This window comes from Ictalurus furcatus, chromosome 23 (assembly GCF_023375685.1).
Source record: "Ictalurus furcatus strain D&B chromosome 23, Billie_1.0, whole genome shotgun sequence".
NCBI lineage: Eukaryota > Metazoa > Chordata > Actinopteri > Siluriformes > Ictaluridae > Ictalurus > Ictalurus furcatus.
Genome location: NC_071277.1, coordinates 9,200,393 through 9,221,964, shown reverse-complemented (window position 1 = coordinate 9,221,964; position 21,572 = coordinate 9,200,393). Strand labels below are relative to the sequence as shown.

Below are 21,572 nucleotides of genomic sequence, written 5' to 3'. Positions count from 1 at the left end.
AGGTTTTCTATGGGGTTCAGGTCAGGGGACTGGGATGACCATGGTCTTTTCTTTCAAAATATTTTTTAAAAATTGTAAGTTTTTTTTTTTTTTTTTTACATTTCTTCGTTTAATTATACTTCATTATTTCCTCAATTTTAAATACTTTTCCCCCTCTCCCTCTCATTAACAGTCTGTAAAAACAAAACGTAACTGTACATATTGTTAAAATCTTTATTGCCCTCTGATGAGAGAAAGAAAGAGAGAAATAGAAAGAAAGAAAAAGAAAGGATGCAGTGGGAGAGAGAGAGAGAGAGAGAGAGAGAAAAGTGGAGAGATGTAAAAACAGATCATCATAAGAACCCTGTATGTCCAGTAATTCCAGTATGTGGTCTAATCTGGGGGATTACAACCTGAAGATGAGGTCAAGTGATGTGTGATGGTTTCAGCGCGCACATACATACACACACACACACACACACACACACACACCCTTTCACCTGTAACCGGTTCCCATAGTCCTGGTCAAGAAATCCAACAATACAATGCGGATTCAAACCTCCAGGAACAATAAATGTGTCCACAGGAGAAAGATGTGAGAGAAAATCTCACCAGTGTTACAATGTTTATGTAACATTTATGGAAGGAGTCTCCAGTGTCAGCGCTTTGTAACAGTCAGAGGAGAACAGTAAAACAGTAAAAAAAAAAAAAAAAAAAGGAATGTTGTAAGAATGTACACGCACTCAAACCATCATCACGATGACCAGTCACGGTTTACATTTCAGGATGTGCTTTATGGTGTGTGTCCGAGTCCAAGGTTTGATATTTAATCTGCTCCGCTGAAGGAAGTGTGACTAAACTCCACCCACGAGGAGGAGGCGTGAGAAGTGACTACTCACCCTTCTTCTGCTGTTGCACCACTGATAGTTTAATGGGTGTGTTTGGAGAAAAAAAACCTGTACATCTCGTCGTAGCTGAATTCCTCATCGCAATCAACAAACTGCAGCTGCTCAGTTCAGGAGTGTCTCACACACTCACACACACTCACACACACACACGCACACGTGAGTAAACTTTATTTACCTTTACTTTTTACTCATAGACAGTGCAATTTAATCACTAACGTGTTCTATTTATATTAAAATGAGCATAAAGTGAGGATTAATAACTCCAGTCTGATTATGTGATGTTAATGTTGATTTTTGTACTTTTTGTTGTTTTTAACTGATCTAATCTGATCTGATCAGAAAGATTTTAAATGCTGAACCCTTAAAGAACCTTTTTTTTTTTTCCTAAGAATGCACTAAAGTACCAACAGTTAAACGTTGTGTTATTCAATCCACGTGTTAAAGAACCCTCTCTGATATAGAAACGCTTTGCTGTAGGGTTCCACGTAGAACATTTCTCCAAGAGAGACCACTGAAGGACCCATAAAGCTTCTACACTAAACATGTATTTCTAAGAGTGTACCAAGAGTGTAATGTTAAAAAGGGTTTCTACTCTAAACCATAAAGATGTTCTAGGTATTAATTAGAAAATAACGAGTCATAATTTGGAGATTGGACAGCTTACTTACCCAGTTTCTACATTTACATTTATTCATTTATTCATTTATTCATTTAGCAGATGCTTTTATCCAAAGCGACCTACAATTGAGGAAAGGAAAGGACGTGTCTAGGGGAAAAAATTCTCAAAGAGAGTTTTAAACCCAATTAAAATGTTTTACAACTTTATTTAAATTTAATAATCGCCTGAAATCAGACGTAAAAAGTGACACTAAAATCCAATCTCGCTGTAGGTCAGGTAATTATCTGATCCATGCCGATACCATTGTGAAGGAAATGATTAGATAAGCATGTGTATATTTTTCTTTCTGTACATTACTCTGTGCAAATTACTGTCATCACTGAGGTTTGGCAGCGTGACAGCAGCAGTTAACCGGTGGGGGAAAGTAACACGACAGACGTCCAATACGTCTGCGTTTTTTCCCCCCGCACCTCTTTGCTCTGATCACGAACAGCTGATGAGTCACAGGTAACATCCAGAAGTTTGCGATAAAAGGCATAACCATGCGTGTTTGTTCATTTCATTCCTGCTGAGACAAACCTGTAAATATTTTAGTTGGGGTTAATGGGGATGAGTATGACTCATACATATGAGGTTATGTAATTAAAACTGTGCTCAGTAATGACACATACAGGTCACTGACAAACACCAAAGACATCAATTACGATAGAAAAGGTCTGAACAAAAATAATTAAAACGCAACAGGAATATAAGTTATAGAGCGACAAAGAAGAAATAAATGTTTGCTTCTTCAAAATAAATCTAGATCTGTGTTGGAGTTCAATCCAGTAAAAACGTGTTCATTCTCTCAGAGAGAAAAGTCCTGATTGCTCTTGTTTTTATATCTTTAATGTTCCTTCAGTTGTTCCTCTAGAGAACACTTAAAGCTTCTAAACCTACGACAGCGTTTCCCTTCTATAAAGGGTTCCAAATAGAACCCAATTCCAAGGAACCCCTAAACAGTTGGTCAAGTACCAAGAGCTAACTTTGAAACATCTGATAAAGTTCTAGGTATTAAAAATAAATCATTTATTGAGCTTAAAGTTCATATTAAGAACTAAGTAATAATAATCATAATCATAATCATAATCATAATAAATAATATAATTCTTGTGATCCAATCCATTGCTCCCAGGCTAGGACCCAAATCCGAAACAAACCCGACCCAATTAAAGGGTTACACTTGGAAACCTTTCCGATAGGAAAACACTATTCTAGGGTTCTACATGGACAAAGGTTCCTCCAGAAAGACAACTAAAGAGCCAGTAATGGTTCTAAAAAAATCCATTGTTTACAATGTACTTAACACAACAATTGGATCTGGATCACTGTTTCCTCTGAGCTGTCTGAAATAATACTCTAGTATTCTCTAGCAAAAACTCTAGAACAGAAGAAGTGTGCATAAATGTATGATTAACACTTCTGACCATCATGTTCATACCTCAGAGACTCCAGCAATGAAAACATCTGCAGCACAAGTCTGGACTTGCGTGTTTTTCATGTGGTTTCTTAAAAAGGCGGATGGAAAAACTCAAGGTGAGATCAGATGACATTTGTGTTTAAGGTGTAAAAAAAACCCAAACTGATGTGTCACCACCGATAAGATCATCACACGCAGAGGAAACGGTGCAATTAAAACCGTGTAGAAAGAAGTCAAAACACTGAAACGTGTGAAGATGTTTCTACACACGGTCTCATGAAGGCTTTGTTTAGTATTATGATGAAATTATATTGAATCAGCTTCAGCTGCATGGAAACAAGCTCCGCCCACAAGCCTATTGTTTACATGTCATATGCATATGACACACCTCTCAGTTTTCATTTACACTGATCAGCCATAATATTAAAACCACTGACATGTGAAGTGAGTAGTGTTGATTATCTCGTTACCATGACACCTGTCAAGGGGCGGGGTTTATTTATTAGAGAGCAAGAGAACAGTCAGTTCTCAAAGTTGATGTGTTGGAAGCAGGAAAAACTGGCAAGCGTGAGGATCTGAGCAAGTTTGACCAGGGCTAGACGATGAATCACATTTTCTTTTACACGTGTGTGTGTGTGTGTGTGTGTGTGGTTTACTTGGGGAAGAGAGGGCACCAGTATGCACTATGAGAAAAAGGCGAGCTGGCTGAGGAAGTGTGATGCTCTGGGCAATGTTGTGCTGGGAAACCTTGGGTCCTGGCATTCATGTGGATGTTACTTTGAGACGTACCACCTGCCTAAACATTGCTGCAGACCGAGTACACCTCTTCATGGTAACGGTGTTCCCTAACAGCAGTGGCCTCTTTCAGCAGGATAATGCTCCCTGACACACTGCAAACATGGTTCTCCAAGTTCACCAGATCTCAATCCGATCGAGCGTCTGTGGGACGGTCTCGACAAACAAGTCCGATCCACGGAAACCCCACCTCACAACTTACAGAATTTAAAGGATCTGATACTGACATCTTGGTGCCAGATACCACAGCACACCTTCAGAGGTCGTGTGGAGTCCATGCCTCGACGGCTCAGGCATATTAGGCAGGTGGTTTTAACGTTATGGCTGATCAGTGTACATCTTATTTACATAAATATCCTCATTTCTGTAGGTGTCGCAGTAGTGAGCCAATGAAAGGCAGGCATTTTATATGTAAAAGATTTCACCTGAACTTTACACATACTTGATCATACAGATACACCAAAGAAAAACTCCATTCAGAATGAATGTGTCTGAATTTGCATTGTGATTATGAATTACAATCAGCCTTAGCCGTACTGTACGTAACTTTAAATAAAAAAAATGAATGAATAAGGGTCACTTTGGCTAAAATCTGATTAAATTCAGCATAAAATTATTTTAACTGAGGACAGTCCAGAACAGCAGGGAGTTTTTAACGACACGCTGTGAATTTCATTGAATTCATGATCTTAGGCTTGAATCCAAAATCATTCATCTTCATGACTAAGCGTTTTTATCACCACCACCATCTCAGGTGCGGCGTTTTCTCTCTCAAGTGTCAGGCTCTCCATAAAAGTTTTTGAAGTAAAAATCCCCAAAAAGAAAGTAATGGATTTTCACTCCATTGTGCAAAACGCATTAGAATTTTAGACCCACTGCATCATTGAATATTTACACAGTTCTAGGGAGTAACTCGGTTTCGTATTTGTCTCGGATTTCCACACAATTATCAGTAATCCTGAAATGAAAGAGGCTATGCTGTAGAGGATTAGACTGGAAAAGGAGCATGTTTAAGAGCTTTAAACTTAACCCTGATGTTTTTTTTCTTCTATCAGATGTGCATGTAACCTGTCAGTACTCTGAGGACTGTGTCCTTCCCTGCAGCTTTACCCCCTCGGGCCGAGAGGAGATCCGCTGGTTCAGACGGGACGCCCTTATTTACAGTCATCCACAGGGTACAAACAGTCACGATGAGCTTTTTATGGGAAGGACGTCCATTTCAGCTCACGAGCTATCACTTGGGAATGCGTCGCTCATCCTGCAGCGCTGCATCCTGAAAGACAGGGGACGCTACAGATGTGAAGTGACAAAGGGGGAAAAAATGGACAGTTTCATTATACTAAAAGTGGAAGGTGAGTCACTGTTATCGACCTAAACAGCACGTCTTAGGGTCTTCTATTCCTCTTATGCCCCAGAAAATTTTCAACGATTAAATGTTTTTTATTTATTAAAGAATCTACCACTTTTTCTCCAGCCCCTATCCGCTCAGTGAATCTCGAGATTACTCGTCTGAGCGGTTTTGAGGAGGTCAAGTGCTCCACATGCAATGTTTACCCTGCTCCTCACGTCTTCTGGTCCACCGATCCGCCCACTCCAGTGGAGGAACTCAAATACACAACAAGAAAAATGGCCGACAAGCAGGGGCTGTACGTCATGGAGAGTAGACTGAAGAGGCTGGGACAGCGTAGCGACCTCACCTACATCTGTATCGTCAACTCGTCCTCTGCTGCACAGACGTGGACCACATCGCTGACGGAGACAGGTCTGATCATCGTTTATAATAAATAAGTGTTTATTCTAACTCACATTAGAGAGCCACAGGAGAGTGCAGATAGATTCTCGGGAGAAAACAATTACAAAACGTTTTGACTAACTGAACAGGCAGAGAAACTCCGAGAAACTTACATGTGCTATGAAGAGTTGGTCTCACGATATTATTCACCAAGGCTGGGTGAAAAAATAATATCGATCCTCTGGTTTTAATCGATCTTCAATTTAACGAAACGATTCACCTAGCTATTACAAACTATCTTACTAACATTATTATTATTATTATTATTATTATTATTATTATTATTAATAATAATAATAAAGACTACATTTGTTTTTCAACATTTAGTCTAATGAATAGGAAAGAGCGTGTCTGAGGTTTGGCTTCGGAGACAGAAAGTTAAGGTCAAGCCTTAATACTGGATAACAATAAACATCCCGAAACTAAACTGTAGTTACACTGAAAATTAAAATATTGATGTTGAGAGATCTCAGATTGAACATACTCCTCATTTCCTTCACTAACAAGGTTAGGTCTTCACCCTGCTAGCACCACCTCTCTCAGTAGATGAATTCTGATTGGTCAGGAGATAAAAAGCGTTAGACGTCACTCAATGCTTTCCAAAAAAACCCCAAAAAAACCCACACTCAATCACAATCTCTAGTTCCCTATTCATGCTCATTACATAGGGTATAACATAATGGTGTTATGTAGTGCACTATTTGAGACAAATCAGGTTAAGCATCATTTAGGCAAAAGGTTCAGGAATACTATATAAATATAAAATTTTTAAATATATACATTATATATACAAATATAAAAACTATTTGCACAGAGGTTTGTTCTAACAGCACTAATTGACACATTTCTGGTATTTCTTTCAGTTCACAATAACGTCACACTCAGATCAACGGTGTACTCATTCTCCACCTGGACCGAAATAAAGTCAGCTGAAGGTCAGGACATCACCATCCCCTGTAGAAGCCCCTGGAACCTGCAGAACTTTACACTGACCTGGTCCTTCACTACAGTAAACATGTCCACCATTATCTACACTTACGACAGCAAGACACAGCAGATCTCCAACCGCTGGAACGGCACGGCCTGGCTCGAACCCCAACGCGTACAGGAAGGCGATGGATCCCTGCGACTGTGCAGTATCCAGAACCTGGAACACATGGGCGTGTACACCTGTAACGTCTCAGCTATCCAGAAGAACTACGTGGCACAAACCAGGGTCAACATTACTTCAACACGAGAGTCTGAAAGTACGCTATATCAGCAGTTTATCTGATTTCCATTTCCAACAGTGGAGTAAAGTAATATCAGTGACCTGGACAAAACTTTGTTGTGCAAACTAGTCTAAATAATAATAATAATAATAATAATAATAATAATAATAATAATAATAATATAATGTCAGCGAAATTGCTGCATTAATATTTTTGTTTAAACGTCAAAAAGTTAGATCCTCAAAAATGAGCAACTCCGAGTAAAAAGAGGCGGACATGTCGATCCAGACAGGACTAAAATGATCAGATGACTGCAGATGGAGTTGGTGGAGAAACACCTGGTAATTTGGTCTGTAATCTTCTCAGAGGAGAAGCAAGAAAAACATGCCACACCCGATCCAGATGAAAACAAAATCACAGAGTAGCACCTGAAAATTATGAAATGACTCCAGGTCACTGTGTAGGTTTAATCCCATCTGAATAGCGCTATACATTAGCATTACTTAAAACACACACATACACAGGATTTCATGTATTAATCTTGTGTGTCAGTATTTTCATGGTGAAATTGAGCTGAAAATCTCCACCAAGTTTCTGATCTCCGCTTTCATTTCCTTCATTTATTTTACAGAGTAATATAATGAACTTCGCTCTAAACATGAAGCGGGATTTTGTGTGCTGCTATTGTGAAATATCACGATGGAACTAGCCACATTTAAACGTCTTTGTGATATTTGAGCTATCCTGACACACTGCACAAATGTAAGAGTTCAGCAATAATAGTAATGCCACATTTCTCAGTACACCTACTGTTCCTGCTCTAGTTCTTCCCGGACGGCTGTGGCTCAGGTGGTAGAGCAGGTTGTCCACTAATCGTAGAATTGGCAGTTCGATTCCCAGCCCATGTGACTCCACATGCCCAAGTGTCCTTGGGCAAGACACTGAACCCTGAGTTGCTCCTGATGGCAAGTTAGCACCGTGTGTATGTATGTATGTATGTATGTATGAATGAGAACCAGTGTAATGCATTTTTGGAACTGCTGAGGTTAAAAAAGTGCTATATAAGTACAGACCATTTACCATTCTACGAGAGCATCAGGTGACTCAGTGAAACAAAAGAAAGCATGAAAATTGAAGGAAAAAAAGAAAGTAAGTGCAGCAAAACAGAAAATGTTCATATGAGAGTCACTTGGCCGAAAAGTTTGGGGAGAATTTAAAAATGAAAAAAAAAGCAAAAGTGGGACGTAACAAAATCTGAAATCTGAGTAAATATTTGTAAAGATTCTACTTTTCTCTCCAGTTGCTGCTGATGTTTCAGTCTGTACGGGATTTCGTGAAGTTTTTTGTGATCGTTGCGGCCAAAAAAGCGTGATTTTGCTGTGGCTTTTCTCGAAATTTGTGAAATCTGAGGTAATTTAGAAAAATTGCATGCTCCTTCGAATATCGCGGTTAATTTACGCAATCGCAAAATTGTGCAATCCTGATGGGACTGGTCAAATAAATTGTAGTGAACCTGTTTTCGTATTAAATTAGAAAAGAAAATAGGACTATACGCATTTTCACTACTGATTTAACACCTACTTCTCTGGATCGGATTCATTTTACTTCCTCGTTGTCAGAACTGAGTTTCCTCCTTTATTTTTCTCACAGGTTGGAAAGTCAGTTTTCTACCAGCTGATCGATCTCTCTTTCTTTCTTTCTTTTTCCTAGATGAGAACCTGAGGATGAACACCGCCTCCAGACCGTGGTGGATCCCTGTCGCCGTCGTACTTGCTCTAATGATCATCTTTGCAGCCTTAATAGTAGGAATAGTCAAATTACAAAGTGAGCAAAACAAATCTGACACTATTAGTAAATATCGTATAATGTATTTGAGCTATATAATAACGTATTAAATAATTGATGTTCTATAAATTTAACCTAATAAATAATGAGTCTCAATTCCTCTACCTAGACAAGCGCTCAAAAACCAAAACCGAAGGAACGGCCAGATATTCCAAGGAGGTTAAAGGTAAAAAAAAAAAAAAATTAATAAATTAAAAGTAAATAAATGAGTTTGGGTGAATTTTACAGATGCATCTGTCGTTCACAGTCACTGTAGACAAGAGTGAAGAAACAAAGGAAGAAGGAAGGCGTTTAACATCCGATCCAAGTAAAGAGCACACGTGAGGAGGACTGCATTTCCGCAACGACGTCGGAGAACAGACGAACCCGAGAGCAGAACCTGAGCTCCATGTGGTCAATCTCTGCTGTTTATAATCACAATGATGGATTTTTTAACTTTTCTTTGAAGTTACGAGACTGATATGTTCTCTCATTTGCACAGAAATCTGTGAGAAGCGAAGCTGCTGGTGCACCAAACATGATGCCAACAATGTGGCACGGAGTATAACTGAACACATGTTACGGACTACAACTTTGATTAAAGAGTGCTAAATAAATGAACTCAGATTTAAACAGAAAAATGAAGCGCATGGTAATAAAAACAACAGTTAAAGTGTGTGGAGTTATATAGGCCAGAAAATATGGAGTAAATCCAAATTAATTTCAAATTTTATATTTACTAAGTATCTGAGCAAAAGTCATTTAGATTATAGTAAATATCTGGGGGGAAACTGGTTTATTTTTACTGAATATATTACGGACATTGATTTATATTGACTAATTATGTGGGTGAAAATGATTTGGATTCACTCAATAAAAGAAGTTATATATAAGAAACTCATATTTGAGCACATTGTTGCTTAATTCAACACATTCAGAGTGCTATTCTTATTTATCTGTACTTTTATCGGTTCGTGCAACTTTGTCTCATTTTTCCAAGTGCGAAATGCCAAACTATAATAAATAAAATGACAGAACAACAATAAAATGCATTTGGTCTTGTAAGAAAACAGACAGAAGTGCTCCCCTTGCTATTTCACTGGGACTTGAACAATTAATGTATGTTGTTTATTTGTGTAAATTCACGTTCCTCAGTGAAAACAGGTGAAATCATCCCTGCATACCTGCTGTACACAGTGGAAGGTACAAAAACAGGTGGCTGTGCCAATATTAAGTCTAGAACATGATGCCACTCCTCTGAAATCTGAACATCCATCTGCAGCACTGAAACCTGAGCGTTTAACAAAGCCTTGAAGGAAACCATGTGGCTGCTGACAGTGCAGTAACTATTCCCTTTCACTCTGCAAAGGTCCATTTTCTTAAAAGAGTAGTTTATTCTTGAGGCTGTGCAGTTTTGGGGACAGCGTTGAACAATCTGGTGCAAAATGCACTGAGTGGAAGCGTAAGGTGATTAAAACCAAATGCAGCTAAGCAACTTCCTCTTCCAAACCAACAGATGGTGCTATCATTACACCTCAGTAGAGTGCAGTAAATAGTGTTTTTTTTTTTATTAATTCAATCCTGAAATAAGGTCTGTGATTAACACAAGCTCAAGATATTTTCACGTTTTATTCTAAGACAGTAACAAGTTTATGTGCAAATTATCCCAATTTCAAACCTCAGTTGCCCCAAGAGGAAATTTTTATTGGGATGTCTCTTATTGATAGATTTAAAAAAATAAATAAATAAATAAATAAATAAATAAAAACTTGGTTGTTGCCATATAACAGTATATATAAGTAAGAGACAAAATAAAATTAAGGAAGTTCATTTTAGAATCCTGCACAAAATCTACCCACACAACACACTATTATCAAGATATTGTGGCCCTGTGTGTGTGGAGTTTGCATGTTCACCCCGTGCTGCGGGGGTTTCCTCCGGGTACTCTGGTTTCCTCCCCCAGTCCAAAGACATGCATGGTAGGCTGACTGGCATGTCCAAAGTGTTCGTAGTGTGTGAATGGGTGTGTGAGTGTGTATGTGATTGTGCTCTGCGATGGATTGGCACCCTGTCCAGGGTGTACCCCGCCTTGTGCCCGATGCTCCCTGGAATAGGCTCCAGGTTTCCCCGTGACCCTGAAAAGGATAAAGCGGAAGAGAAGATGGATGGATTTGTAATTTAAATTTAAAGCGTGCGACGGCCCGATGTGCAGGACTGATCAACAGTTACCCCAAATTTATCTGCAGTTATTGCTGCACAAGGGGCTCCCACCACATACTGAAAGCAAAGGTGCACATACTTTTACCCCTCACAGATATATAATACTGGATCATTTCCCTCAATAAATAAATGGCCAAGTATAATAATGTTGTCTCATTTGTTTAATCGGGTTCTCTTTATCTACTTTTAGGACTTGTGTGAAAATCTGATGATGTTTTCAGTCATATTTATGTAGAAATGTAGAAAATTCACACACTTTGAAGCAGCGCTGTAATTTAGTGTCTTGACTGCTCAAGGCTGCTCACATCACTGTAATGCTCTTGACCTTAGTCCCAGCCTCAAAGGGCAATGCAGTGAAACAAGTCTAACTCCTTTATCTGAATGGAATGAAAACAACTCTTCTCGATCTCAGACGTTTAGAGGAAACAGTACTACGGTTATGAAAGCCGGGGGTAAAGTTACACATTATGAAGCCGGTGATTTGGACTTTTGTGCTGTTGTGGTCAATACCACTGGCCACTGGAGGAGGTGAGTAGAAACTTAAACTTTTTTGTGGTGGACTAAACAGCTGTCAAAAAAGTAAACAGCTGTTTCTGTGTCAGGATCTGAGCATTAGTTTCAAAGCTCATATCGTTGAAAATTTTACATTTAAGAATTAGCATGATTTTTTATTTTAATGCTTTCTGTGACATGGATATACATACACTGCCTTGGTGTTGTACATCTACTTCATGGTTTTAGTTGATATTCACATCTGGAGAAACCAGACAGTGTTATGCCTGCTCTCGCCTACTATATCAACCCTTTTAAGATTTATCATTAACAGACTGATGATTCATTTACGTGTTTAATTCACACAGACACCACAGTGACCTGCTTCTTCACCGCTAACTGTCTGCTTCCCTGCAAATCCCCGTATCACAACACCATCAAATGGTACAAAGTCGGAAAAGAAAACGCAGTCTATACTTTCGACAATAATGAAGATCATCTGGAGCACCAAGACGTGGACTATAAAGGACGGACGTCTCTGTTCGCAGATCAGATCCCTCAGGGAAACGCCTCACTGCTGCTGAGATCGATCCAGACTGTAGATGAAGGGAAGTACATTTGCTACACCTCCTCTGGCTCCGAGGGCCTGAAAGAAATTGTCCAGCTGGATGTGAAGGGTGAGTCTTGGACAGATGATTTATTCAAACATGGAGCTTGGCGATCTTAGCACAATGTTCCCAATCCTAAAAATGAATACAGAAGGTTGTCCTACACGTTAAACGACTGGCGTCTTCTTTCTTTACACCCAATAAATCACCAAATCAAAAGACCAGGTCTGTGACAAGCTCCAACTCAACAGCCGCCGGTCACTGTGAATCGTTTCAGACCAACACACCAATCGCACTTCCGATTCTGTGACAGGTGTGGTGTAATGGCCAATCATTCTGTTTAAAGCTATACTCGCTGAGTGGCCCGTAGTCACCAGGGCCCCTGGGGATGTCCTCAATAGACAAGGTTGATGATTGGGATGTGCCTTATGCATATTAAACATACATAATGGACCAGTGGGCGGAGCTTTTAGCATGCAGCTGAAGATGAATCATTCATGTCCATTCCTAAGGTGTATTTTAACTGCTTTGTTTGTTCCTCTTTCTTTCAGCCCCAATTAAAAGGGTGGATATTAAATATACAGATAAAGAAATTACCTGCAACACAAGTGAAGTTTACCCAGAACCAATAATCTCTTGGTATGAAAATCATCACAATTTACAAATAAATTTCACAAGTGAGACACAGAAGGATGAACAGGGCCTGTTCTCACTGAAAAGCAAGTTAACGTATGAGGAAGGCGAAGAAAGCAACACGAACAGAAATGTGTTTGTAACCTGCTCCATCAGCTTCAAGGACAAGAGCCAAAATTACACCACCAGCCTGAAACTAGGTGAACGTCACACACGTCTTCTAACACTCACATAACCAACACTTCATCATCAACCACGTGGTTTAAAGAGCAGCTTTAACAATTCCTTTTTTATATTTAGCAAAAGAAGTCGACATTTATTCAGGACAGGACGCTAATATTCAATGTCCTGTCTCTCGGGGACACGCTGGAGACTACACCATCACCCTGAGATTTGAAGAGTCTTCTATCATTCTGTCACAGCTAGCGAACATCTCCGAGCAGCTGGCAGGAATAAACGTCCGTCTCGCACCTGACGGGAACGTCACACTGCCCAACCTGGACATGTACAAACATACAGGAACCTACACGTGTGAGATGTTTACTGCACAATCCACTACTGAGGTGGTGCAAACCTCGGTGCATATCATATCAGGTGACGCTCTCAATATCTGTTAAATATTCGAGCTATTGATTGTTTTTATTCTATTACGTAAAAATGTGTATTTTCTCCTCGCAGATATCCACAATTATGGGATTGCTGAAGCTTTTGGTGCATCTGTTACTATCACGGCCATCGTATCGCTCATAATCTACTGTTTATGCAGAATATACAGTAAGATCACTTCCTATGGTATAATGTCTACGGTACATCAGGGTGATGTTTTGCAGTTTTGCATACTCAAGCAAACAGTGCTGGAACCCAGACCTTAATAAAACACAAACAGGTTTATTTAAGTTGTGTAAATGAATTTATATCACAGGCTTATAATTAATGTGCTCGTTCTAATACACCATCGTTTCTATAGAAACTCTGAAAATGTGTGTGATCATTGGTAAGATGAATTTATCTGTAAGGAGATGTTTATTTAACAAACATGTACAGAAGGAGTCTCCAGTGTCAGCGCTTTGTAACGGTCAGAGGTGAAGCTCTGAAATCTTCAGGAAAGAGGAGTTTACGCTTCTTTGCGGTTTTACTATTGTTATTGTGTTAGTTACAGTCTACGTGTCTGTGTCTTTACAGAACAGAAACAAAGAAATGTCGAGAACTCGAGAGAAAATCGAGTAATCGAAGAAGTCGAGCAAGAACTGCATCCTCTTTCAGGAGAAAACCGCAGCAATGGTACATATTCACCCAGTGGCAGGGTCCACACAGAATGGCTTCAGATGATCTGTTCAGCTTTAACACCAAACACATCATGGAGAAAACGCAACAGGGGTGATTCCACAGAGGGCTGAAATGTCATTGGCCACCCCACCGGAAACCCCCCACCCCCCACCTCACCCCTAGGCATTTAAACAGGGAGGGGTTCAGTGTTCACACAAGCCACTGTTGAAAAGCTGGGTAGATGGAATAAGAAGAAGGAGAAGAAACCTTCATCTGTCACATATACATTACAGTGAAAGACTTTCTTTTCTTTACACATCCCAGCTTGTTAGGAATTTGGGGTCAGACGGCAGGGTCAGCCATGCTACAGTACCCCTGGAGCAGAGAGGGTTAAGGGTCTTGCTCAAGTTTTCGAGACAGGTGAGGAGTTAATAAAAATAATTTATTTATTTATGAGTTATATTTATTTACATTTATTGTTAGAGCTTGTATCTTGGGATCCCGAGTGAAACAGAAAACAGAAAAGCGTTCACCCTATCGACCTCTGACATGAGCATGAGTTGGCTGGCTTCACATTTATGTTTCTGTAAAGCTGCTTTGAGACCATGCCCATTGTATAAAGCGCTATACAAATAAAACTGAATTGAATTGAACTGAATTGACTTGAATGATTCAGAGGAAGCACGTGTTAGCCGTCTCCAATGGGGGGTTGGTCACAGAGGAGAGCTGGCTGGCTGCTGGGAACTGGCCAGGATTAAATTCAGGACAAAAGGGGGAAAATGCTTGTATCTTGTTACAACATGCGTGTACATATTGTCATTTTAATATCCAAAAATGTTAATAAATATAATGTTGCAGGAATAAACATTGTAAGCTCTGTATTTTAGTGTAATTACCCCATTTCCATGGCAGTGCACTGGAGTTTCATGTTTGTTTAATAAAATCAATAATAGAAAAAAGAGGTTTTAAAAAATATCCTAACCCGTTTAGCCATACTCCAGCCCTGGAGCTCATCACAAGGGACGCTCCGCTGAACACTCCCAATGATGTCCAGGGAAAGTGACATTTTTTGGGAGTTGCAGCTGGACACAAAAAACATGACAACCACTGGAGTAAGAAATTGACTCAGGTAAAAATAAATAAATAAATAAATAAATAAATAAATAAATAAATAAATAAACAGAAAGACTGAAGCACATTTTTAATGAGGATTTTGAACAAGTCAGTGGTGGAGTAACCTTCTGATCATGCAGTACACCGTGACTAACCACAAAACCATAACAACTCTAATAGGAACTCTTTAATAGGAACACCTGCTCATTTGTGCAGTTATCCAATCAGCCAATCATGTGGCAGGAGCACCATGCATAAAATCATGCAGATACAGGTCAAGAGCTTCAGTTCACGTCAAACATTGGAATGAAGAAAAAGTCTGATCTCTAAACTGTGACTTGATGGTGAGGTGGTGTGGTTGTTGGTGCCAGCTGTGGCTGGTTTGAGTATTTCAGAAACTGAAACTGACCTCCTGGGATTTTCCACTCACAGCACTCTGTAGAGTTCACAAAGAATGGTGCGAAAAACAAAAAACATAATTTGTGTAGAGAGTCTGCACACTGAATCATCTTACTGATGAGAGAGATCAGAGGAGAATGATCAGACTGGTCTGAGCTGACCAGATCGGAAGTCTATAGAAACTCAGATAATCAGTCTGTACAACCGCGGTGAGCAGAAAAGCATCTCAGAACACACAACACATGATCTCATGATTCCTGCTCTTGACTGACAGGAGTAGAACCTGGTGTGGTCTTCTCCTGTTGCAGGTAGCTCGTCCACCTCAAGCTTCGATGTTTTGTGCATGCTGAGATGCTTTTCTCCTCACCACAGTTGTACAGAGTGATTATACGAGTTACTGTATCCTTCCTGGCAGCTCGAACCAATCTGTCACTCACTCAATGTTTTATATTTTTCACACCATTCTGTGTAAATTCTACACACTACAATATCCGTACCACGGTTAAAGTCACACTTTAGAAATCACACTTTATCCCCATTCTGATGTTTGATGTGAACATTAACTCAAGCTCTTGACCTGTATCGGCATGATTTTATGCACTGTGCTCCTGCCACATGATTGGCTGAATGGATAACCGCACAAATGAGCAGGTGTTCCTATTAAAGTGGAAGGTGAGTGTATAATTATAATACCATAGAACATGAGAATATCGGCAGCAGACTGAAATAACTGGAGATTGCATTCTGTAAATAGTTTAAAGTGAGCACGAATAGTTTTTGTAGAAAATAGGACTATAGATTTTCATACAGTATAACATGGCATTTTCCTGTTTTTTATTTCATAATAAAAACAAAGAATAGAAGCTGAATTCATTCCTCCAGCTGAATCTCGTTTATCTCCAGCTAGTTAATCAATGTTAGGCACTGACCTTAGTCCCGGCCTCACACAGAAATGTTGTCGAACCAGTCTAATTCCATGAATCATTCCTTTATCTGACTGAAAAAGAAAGCAAGCCGTGTCGAGCTCACTTATAGACGAACCTGTACTTCGGTTCACATTATGAAGCCAGTGATTTGGACTTTTCTGCTGTTTTGGTCAATACCTCTGACCACTGGAGGAGGTGAGTAGAAACTTAAACTTTATTGTGGTGGAAGTAAACAGCTGGCTCTGTGTCATCTGGATCTGAGTATTAGTTTCAAAGCTCATAAACTGAGATTAGTAAACAACTAAAGAAAACAGACTTGGACATGGTCATTTGGACAGAAAAACATTACCTCTGTGCTGTGGAATAACTCTGGATTTGTTCCTAAACCTGAAAATAACATCTGGTTTAATTCGGATTAAAGTCGCAGGATTACACGGGAATTATGATGTTCTTCTTTTAAGGAAGTTAATTAAAATGGCATTTAAAGAAGTGGGTTTAATGATACGTTTCTACGTGTTTCTACGAGTTTCAAAATAGACTGAACTTTGAAATCAGTGCGCAAATGATTAAACAGAAAGAGTTAAAAAAAAACAACATCAACAACGTCGACAGCTTGAGTCAGAAATAATGTGTTTAAAGTTCACTGTGAGTATTCATTCCTTTGCTGCATAGCTCGCATTTCAACATTCCATCTTCAGGGATGTTAGTCACATCCTTTATTTAGATTTAGAATAGTAAGAAGACTGTTGATGAATTAATCTTTAACTCTCACAGACGTGACGGTGTACTGCAGCGTGACCAGCAACTGTGTGCTGCCCTGTACGTCCACTTATCACAACATCATCCACTGGTATAAAGACGGCAAAAAGGACTCCGTACATACCTTCTACGATAAAGCAGATAATCTGCAGTACCAGGATGCGGATTTTAAAGGACGGACATCTCTGTTCAAAGATCAGATCCCTCAGGGAAACGCCTCACTGCTGCTGAGATCGATCCGGATTGAAGACCAGGGCAGATACAAGTGTTACACTGCAACAAACTCTGACAACAGGGAACAATTTGTCTTCCTAAAAATCAAAGGTGAGCGACATGGAATAAACCATTGAGTGTGTGTGTGTGTGTGTGAGTGTGTGTGTGTGCTGTTAGAGTAAAATAATCAACAACACTATCTTCCTATTACAGCTTCCTCTAAGACCACATCACTTTGCAAACAATTACAATTTTATCCATTAGAAAACGACACATCGTGCTTTTTATCCGTTTCTAGTTACATTTAATTACATTTATAGTTAGTTCCTGTGATTATATATTATATATATTACAGCAGGTAATCATTTATAAACACATCCTTTTCTGTTTTTGTTTCTTCCCAGCGATCCATTCAATTATTCACCCACTATTTGTTTTTCATCCATTCTTTCTTACTTTTTCTTTCATTATATCCATTTTTCTTGCTTTCTTATTTATACCTTTCTTTCATTATTTCTTTCCTTCCTTCCCTTACCATTCTTTTAATATTCCTTCCTTCCCTCTTCCTCCTTTCCTTCCTTCCTTCCTGTCCTTTCTTTTTTCATTCCTTGCTTCCTTTATCTTTCATTCCTTCACTTTTCCTTCCTTTTCACCTTTACCATTCTTTTACCATTCATTTCTTCCTTCCTTTTTCCTTTCTTTCGTTATCTTCCTTTACTTCATTACTTTTTCTTTCCTTCCTTTACCATTATTTTACTATTCCTTTCTTATTTAGTTTTTTCTTACTTCCTTTGTTGTTTTCTTTCTTTAATTCCTTCCTTCTTTGCCTTCGTTTTTTCCTTTTCCTTTACCGTTTCCTTCTCCATCTATCGATCTCTTTATTGTTCATTTCTTTTTGTCCATTCTTCCATTTATAAACGCAGTATCAGACTTCGCTGTGCATCAGACATCCAGATGTTGTGAGAAAACCAACACCTGTCAAATAAGTCAAATACGATTAGACTTCATAAACACCTACCAGTGACTTGTTTATTTGTTTTTTTTAGTTCCAGTTAAATGGGTGGATTTAAAAATGACGAGTGAGGGAATTACCTGCACCACGAAAGACATTTACCCAGAACCCAATATCTCCTGGTCCAGAGACGGCAGGTCAGAAGACAAGTTTACTGTGACCAGGACAGGAGATAAAGAGGGTCTGTTCTCAGTGAGCAGCGTTCTCACTCAGTCTGTCGAAGAAAACACCACATACAGCTGCTCCATCAGCCTCGGGGACGAGAGTCAGCGTTACAATGCCAGCCTGAGAAAAGGTGAATACACCGTCAAACACCTCGTCAAACACCTCAACAAACACCTCAACAAACACTTCGTCAAACACCTCATCTAGCATGATTACAGCAATCACGAGACTACATACATTTGTTTTTAAATACAGAATATTAAACACACAGATCAGCTTTAACAATCCTTTTCTTATTTTGCAGAGAATGTTGAGATTTTTCCAGGACACAACGTTACTATTCACTGTCCCGTCTCTCAGGACAACGCTGGAAACAGCAACATCACCCTGACGTATGGCAAATCTTCTACCACTCTGAACTACACCCAAACGTCCCAGCTACCTACCACCACAGTGGAGTGGAGGGGGAAAACGTTACATCTCGCACGTGACGGGACCGTCACAATCCACAACCCGGAGAACGTTGAGTATACAGGAACCTACACGTGTGAGAGATTAACAGCACAGTCCAGACATGTGGTGCACACCGAAGTGAAAATTAGCTCAGGTAAAGCTCTTCTCCATCTCCTTTCACTAATAATCAGATGCAGTAATGACATATCTGCAAATGGATTCAGTGATATTTTCATTTGCATTGAATTTATGACATGATATTATGACATTAAATATAGATCATCCCCCAACAGCTTACCTTATTAGAATTGCTGTCGGTGTCATCGTGCCCATCGTTGTCGTGGTCGTTACCATAGCTGCTGTATGTTTGGTAAAGTGGAAAAGAGGTGAGATCACGTTTCCTTTCCTGTATAATGTGGATGTTCAGCTTCGAATTCAAGTTTTTAACATTTGGTAAAAAAAAGTACAAAAAATCATAAAAGGAAAAAAAAAGTCTGCCCCTCAAATGACGCTTTTGGTTATTGATGGAAATTAGTGCGCTTTTCACCAATTTACCAATAAATTAAAGCTAACTAACAACCGCTGCTTTCCTCATTAGAACTAGTTACAGAAACTAAATATTAATTAATTAATTAATTAACAAACAAACAAACAAACAAATAACTTGCCTGGCTGTTTCTGTTGTCACAGTTATTAGGGTTTAAAACGGAGAGAAATTGTAATCAATTGCTTGAAGCTCTCTGGTGCAATAAAGCCACCTCACAGATTTAAATATATATATATATATATATATATATATATATATATATATATATATATATAATTTGTGAGGTGGCTTTATTGCACCAGAGAGCTTCAATCTATATATATATATATATATATATATATATATATATATATTATACAGTGATCCATTTTGAAATGTACTGAGCGGAAAGTAGAGATGTTTTCTTTTGAGTTAATTACAAATACTTGTCGAGTGCTTGGACCCCTGACTCTCCAGGACCACAAGTGGATTTATTCATGTGTGTAAACGAAGTTATTTTGTGATTACATCATACATAGACAAAAACGTTTCTGACACTTTACAGCAAAAAACGAGGGAAATGGAGGGGAACCAAACCTGAAACCACACAACGGCGAGGGCAGCAGTGTAATCTAACAGCATCTGGACAAGGACAAACTGAAGCAGCTATGACGGAGAGGACGCTCGGGAAAGAGAGAGAAGCCGAAGTTCCGATTAAAAGTGCAGATCGTGAGAACAGATTTTTTTTAGGAATATATATTTCTGTAAAAGCACACAGAAGAGGTCAAGAACACCTCGAGGGTTGTTTCCTTCCACGTCTTTCTTCTTGATATCACTTGAAAAGGTACATGATCTTTCTAATTCCCTGTATACTCTGTTGGCTAAGGTCACCTCCACTCACATAGAAATAAGTATAGTAATTTAAGTTAGGTTTTAACATGATCAATTTTGCTGAAAGTTTGAGTTATTAAGTCAAAATAATAACAAAACAGGAAAAGGATATATTTTATGTTGTGTTAAAACATGTATCTGTGCGCGTTAGCCATCAACAAAGGCACAGAAAAAAAGGCAAAGACAAATCCTCATGCACACTTCCTGTTTGGCGGGATTCCTGTCAGATTCACTGACCTATTACGGGCAAACTGTTTGATCATTTTTGCCAAATTTGGTGATGATTGGACAAAATTTGTAGGAGTAGCGAAAAAAAACAACAGTTTTTGACAAAATCCAAGATGGTGGAAAATCTAATTAGGCAAGAATTGACATCGTAGGATGCGTTGAACTCGTCTCCACCCAGGGAATCCGGGGATGTCTTTTAAAGTTTGGAAACAAACTTTGAACGAAAGTTACAACCATGAAAGTACTTCCAAAGTAAGGTAAGCCCAACTTTTGACTCGATGTTGGTGCTAGAGCACTGGCAGCACGGCCCAAATTTGATCAGAACAAATGGTCCTTAGACGCATAGCCCATTGTTGATGGCGGTTTTCTGTACGGACACATTTATTAAACATTAATGGAAGGAGTCTCCAGTGTCAGCAACAGTCTTATTAACTCGAAGAGAAAAAAGAAGAAAAGCTGGTGAAGGAATGGCTCTGTATAGCTGCTATAGCATAAGTGAAAACAAAAACAGAGCATTAAATGTAACTAAATGAAGGTTTATTGTTTTCCAAACAGAAAAGCATGCTATAATCAAAGATAATATGCTAGCTGTAAACCATAACACTGCCATCTGATCAACTGAGCAAGCGAACAAGTTTTAGACAACATAACGAAAGTAAACTGCACTAGCAATTAATCAGAACAAATGGTCCTTAGACGCATAGCCCATTGTTGATGGCGGTTTTCTGTACGGAGATAAGTGATATTTGGAGCTTATATCTGTCTTCTTAGAACTATTTATATGCTGCCTGATAGGAGACGTCTCTCAGAGTCGCCTTGTCGTGAAAGGGGACGAAGTTTCCTTAAAGTTAAAAATATGAAGGATTGAAGATTAATTTAACTGCATATGAAGAAATTACTGCAAATAGAGGGTTAACAATCATCTGTTTTTTATGTGTATGAAGAGTTTTTATTTTTTCCTGGTATTTATTTTGTCTTTATACATGTTTGTGATGTAGAGAATTAAGAATAAATTCATGTGTATAAAACTCAGTTTTTTTTCCATCCGTGTGGTGGTTTTTTTTTTGTTTTTTTTTAAATA

At 38.9% G+C, this 21,572-nt stretch overlaps 2 protein-coding genes across 2 annotated transcripts; both read left to right on the top strand.

Annotated features, from left to right (window-relative positions):
* Positions 1 to 840: 840 nt before the first annotated feature.
* Positions 841 to 9,878, top strand: hhla2b.1 (HERV-H LTR-associating 2b, tandem duplicate 1). Its single transcript, XM_053611751.1, has 8 exons — positions 841 to 1,043; positions 2,992 to 3,081; positions 4,816 to 5,112; positions 5,235 to 5,522; positions 6,416 to 6,799; positions 8,474 to 8,587; positions 8,718 to 8,774; positions 8,856 to 9,878. Exons 1-8 carry the CDS (start codon positions 911 to 913, stop codon positions 8,930 to 8,932), a joined length of 1,440 nt encoding a protein of 479 aa, XP_053467726.1. The 5' UTR covers positions 841 to 910; the 3' UTR covers positions 8,933 to 9,878.
* A 6,424-nt stretch (positions 9,879 to 16,302) lies between these two features.
* On the top strand, positions 16,303 to 21,523 carry hhla2b.2 (HERV-H LTR-associating 2b, tandem duplicate 2). Its single transcript, XM_053611756.1, has 6 exons — positions 16,303 to 16,439; positions 17,019 to 17,327; positions 18,263 to 18,523; positions 18,698 to 19,000; positions 19,140 to 19,232; positions 19,938 to 21,523. The coding sequence occupies exons 1-6, from the start codon at positions 16,379 to 16,381 to the stop codon at positions 20,006 to 20,008; spliced, it is 1,098 nt and encodes a 365-aa protein (XP_053467731.1). The 5' UTR covers positions 16,303 to 16,378; the 3' UTR covers positions 20,009 to 21,523.
* The last annotated feature ends 49 nt before the right edge of the window (positions 21,524 to 21,572 follow it).